This window comes from Drosophila suzukii, chromosome 2R, assembly GCF_043229965.1.
Source record: "Drosophila suzukii chromosome 2R, CBGP_Dsuzu_IsoJpt1.0, whole genome shotgun sequence".
NCBI lineage: Eukaryota > Metazoa > Arthropoda > Insecta > Diptera > Drosophilidae > Drosophila > Drosophila suzukii.
The window spans coordinates 11,207,887-11,211,936 of record NC_092081.1 but is presented as its reverse complement, the minus strand read 5'-3'; the positions used below and the strand labels follow the sequence as shown (position 1 = coordinate 11,211,936).

The window sequence follows — 4,050 nt, the reverse complement described above, 5'->3', positions numbered from 1 at the left end:
GTGTGTTTTTCATTTGGAAGACTAGGGGAGATTTTGGAATTTATCTGATAAAAAATATTTTTACGACAAAATAAATAAATAAATTTGGAGTAAATCTTAGGGAAAAAGATTCTTCAAAGACAACAAGAAAACAAATTTTACAAAAATAGTACATTTTTATTTATACAAATCATTTGAGATTTTAAACTATTTAGTATGTTACAACTACTATATTTTTCCAGAGCATTTTTTTTTTTTAAAATTACTTGAAATTGATAAGGTTTTTAGCCACTGTTTCTGAACGTTAATCCATGAACTAGATTTTAAATAGTTTTTTTAAGCTTTTAAAAAGTTTAAAGAAAAAAAAAATTTTATGTTTTTTAATTTTTTTTACTTATTAAAAAAAAAGAAAATGTAAAGTTTTCTAATTTGTGAAATTTTAGAATTAAGCTTTGAACTTTTTTTAAATTTCGCCTTTAATTTTTTTTACCTATTTTATGGCGGCCCTATTTTATTTAACTATTTTAGGACGCTGTAGAAAATACGATTTTGCGTTGATCTTTTAAAATTTTTTTTCCAACTTAAGGAGATTTAAAAATTAATTTCGAATTTCTTGATTCTTAATACAAACGACAATTGTTCTCTTAGCTTTATTGTTTTATACACTGAACGATCATGCAGTTTTTTAGAATTCAAATGTGATTAAAAAGTATAAAAACCCAAAAATGGCATCTTTGATCTTATTTTTCCAAAGGCAGTTGTAGGAATTTTTGAAAAAAGGCGCCATCTTCGCCTCTCTTTTTTCCTCCTCTCTTCACTTTTTCTCTCCCCTCTCTTTATTTACCAACCTTCCTATAATTGCAATTACTGAGCTGCCACTTGAAACGGGTATTTATAGCCAACCCCGTAACTGTTTCAAATTTGTATAGCACGCCGAACAGCTGATCCCCTCTCTACCATTCAATCTTCCTACAATTGCAGTTCCTATGCTGCCACTTGAAACGGTTATTTATAGCAAACTCCTTAACCGTTTCAAATTGTTATAGCACGTTGAACAGCTGATGTATGTTTTATGGTATCTTTACAATAACCAATAGTTATCGATAATATTGTCTGAACCTATCGGGCAGTGTGACCGCAGCACAGCCGTCCTAAAATACCACCTGTTTTGTTATACAAGACATTTATTCAATTTCTTGGTAAATATGCGATCCAACTGGTTTTCCGGCGCCTCGCGGCTCTTGAAATACAGCCGGAATGGAAAACTTCTGACTCGTGGAAGGAGCACCAAGGCGACCTCAACCAGCCTGGACTCGCAGCATCAGGATGCGGCGACCACCGAAAGCGGAAAATCGGAATCCGTGGAGGAGTCACCGGAGCAGCAGCAAAAACTGCCCACCAGAGAGCCGCTGGCCAAGAATTTCTTCATCGGAGTGGTGGACAAGGAACTGCTGGCCTATCCAGAGGTTATAGCCCGCGACGAGATGGCTCAGCTTCAGAATGCACTGCTCCCATTGAAGAACTACTTCGAAGAGCCGCGCGAGGTGGAGGATAAGTCATCTACCGAGACGCTCCGCCAACTGGGACTCTATGGTCTGAATGTGCCCACGGAGTACGATGGCAGGGGTTACGGCTGGAGTGCCAGTCTGCTGGCCAGCGAACCTGATTCCACGGATGTCAATGTAACCCTGGGTTTGCAAACCCACCGCGTGGTTGTGGATCTCCTCAAGGAAGTGGGCACTCCCCTGCAGCAGCAGCGATATCTGCAGGATTTGGCCACTGGCAAACTGATAGCCACCGAGGCCATATATGAGTACTCGCCGCCCGAGGAGGATTTCTTCAGCACCCAGGCGGAGTTGCTCCCAGAAACTGGAAAGTGGCTACTGAATGGCGAGAAAGCCTTTGTGGTCTGCACTCCCGGCGAGCGACAACTCTTCCTGGTCCTCGCCCAAACCCAGCAGCCCAATGTTCCGGGCGCTTTGGGCCGTGGCACCACCATCTTCCTGGTGGACTCCCAGCAGGAGGGTGTGCGTCTGGGTGAAAAGCATGCCACTTTCGGTTGCCGCCAGGCGGAAATCAGACGTGTGCACTTCGACAAGGTGAAATTAACAGAGGATCAGGTGGTGGGCCTGCCGCACGATGGTAATCGGTACTCGGAGCAACTAGTGCGTTCCTCCCGCCTGAGGGGCAGCTTGGTGGGCGTGTCGCTGGCCAAGAAACTGCTCAACGAACTGGCCCAGTACTCGGTGAGCACTACTCAATGTGGCGTTCAACTGAAGTGAGTATGATTTTTTAATGAAAAAAGATATTTTATCAACTAAAAGAAAATTCGTAAATGCGTCCTCTAAGTAATTAATTTAACCTACTTTCTAAATAACTTAAAGGAGCTACTTTAGAAATTCTAGCAATATATTTTAATTTATCTGTGTATAATGCTTTGACATACAGAAGCATACCCAAAAAAACATATCTTAAAAGTTTTTACTCGATAAGAATTAGGTATTTTAAAATTTTTTATCCCCAAAATCCAACAAAGATCCTAGGAATAACCTAAGAAATAAAAGAAAACTTAGTTAATTCGTAATGTTAAAGTTATTTATAAAATGGGAAGATGAGGAAAACTAGCAGTTGCCATAAAGTATGTGGGAAAAGGCCTATAAGAAATCATTTTAAATAATTGAATTTTCAAATTCCACATATTTTAGACGTAAAGGTATAACTTTAGGTATATATTTTGTGTTTGTTCTAAAATAATTTATATATTTTTATTTGTTTTTAACACAGGGACCTGGAGCTCACTCGCGTCCACTTGTCGCGGGCCATGTGTTCCGTTTATGCGATGGAGAGCATGCTCTACATGACCGCCGGCCTGCTGGACGAGTTCCGTGTACAGGATGTGACGCTGGAGAGTGCCATTACCAAGTACTTTACCCTGCGGCAGCTGTACGAGATTGCCTCCCAGAATCTGGGACTCGTGGGGCCCAAGAGTCTGCTCAGCGGTGAGAGTACAGAGCTGGGACTACGAGATGCAGCCCAGCTGTGCACGCAGGGCGAGTCCCTGGACACACTGGGCATGTTTATCGCCCTCACCGGATTGCAGCATGCGGGGGTGAGATTTTGGTAGTGAATAAGATTCCATATAGGTTACTGACACACTTGTTATTTCCAGCAATCGATGAATGCGGGCGTGCGGAAATCTCGCAATCCTCTCTTCAATCCTGGCCACATTTTCGGCAAGTTCCTGGACACCAATAGCATCGACAGTCCCAAGACCAAGATGCAGTTGTCGGAGCATGTGCATCCCTCTTTGGAGGCGGCAGCCCAGTGCATTGAGCATTCGGTGGCCCGTCTCCAGATGGCTGTGGAGCTGATGTTCACCCGTCACGGGAATGCGGTAGTGGAGCGGCAGAGCGAAATGCAACGCCTGGCGGAGGTGGGCACCATCATCTATGCCATGTGGGCCAGTGTGGCGAGGGCCTCCCGATCCTACTGCATTGGACTGCAACTGGCGGATCATGAACTCCTCACGGCTACCGCCATTTGCTCGGAGGGCAAGGACCGCGTCCACACCCTCTGCACGCAGATCTACGGCGGCAACTTCGTCAACAATGACAACAACCTGCTGCGACTCTCCAAGCAACTGACCAAGAGCAAGGGCTACTTCCCCGTCCACCCGCTCACGTTCAACTTCTAAGCCAAGCTGCTAGTTTAGTTATTATTGCCTTTACCATTAAAGTGAATATTTGTTATTGATAACAAACCTTGGTTTGAATTTGTATTGCAATTAGCTTTTTACCATTTTATTTCCACATGTTGTTCTTCGTTTTCAAAAGGTCACATACACCTTTGTACATAAATTTAAAAGATTAACTTTTTAGGGGAATTCACCAATCTCAATTTCAAGATTTCACGATATTGAAGGGATGGAAAATAAAGAAAGTCTTAACTTTTGATATACGTACATAGTTTAATATTTATGTAAAAAGTGGTATTACAAAATATGTTTCCTATTTTAGTTTAACAACTTAAAAAAAGTTTCAGATTTTCGATAGCGGGTGTAAGGAAAAAGAG

General features: G+C 42.2%; 1 protein-coding gene across 1 annotated transcript; it reads left to right on the top strand.

Moving 5' to 3' along the window:
* Window positions 1-1,145: 1,145 nt before the first annotated feature.
* On the top strand, window positions 1,146-3,739 carry Egm (acyl-CoA dehydrogenase family member enigma). The gene is made up of 3 exons (XM_017072329.4): window positions 1,146-2,257; window positions 2,764-3,088; window positions 3,149-3,739. Exons 1-3 carry the CDS (start codon window positions 1,185-1,187, stop codon window positions 3,671-3,673), a joined length of 1,923 nt encoding a protein of 640 aa, XP_016927818.3. The 5' UTR covers window positions 1,146-1,184; the 3' UTR covers window positions 3,674-3,739.
* The last annotated feature ends 311 nt before the right edge of the window (window positions 3,740-4,050 follow it).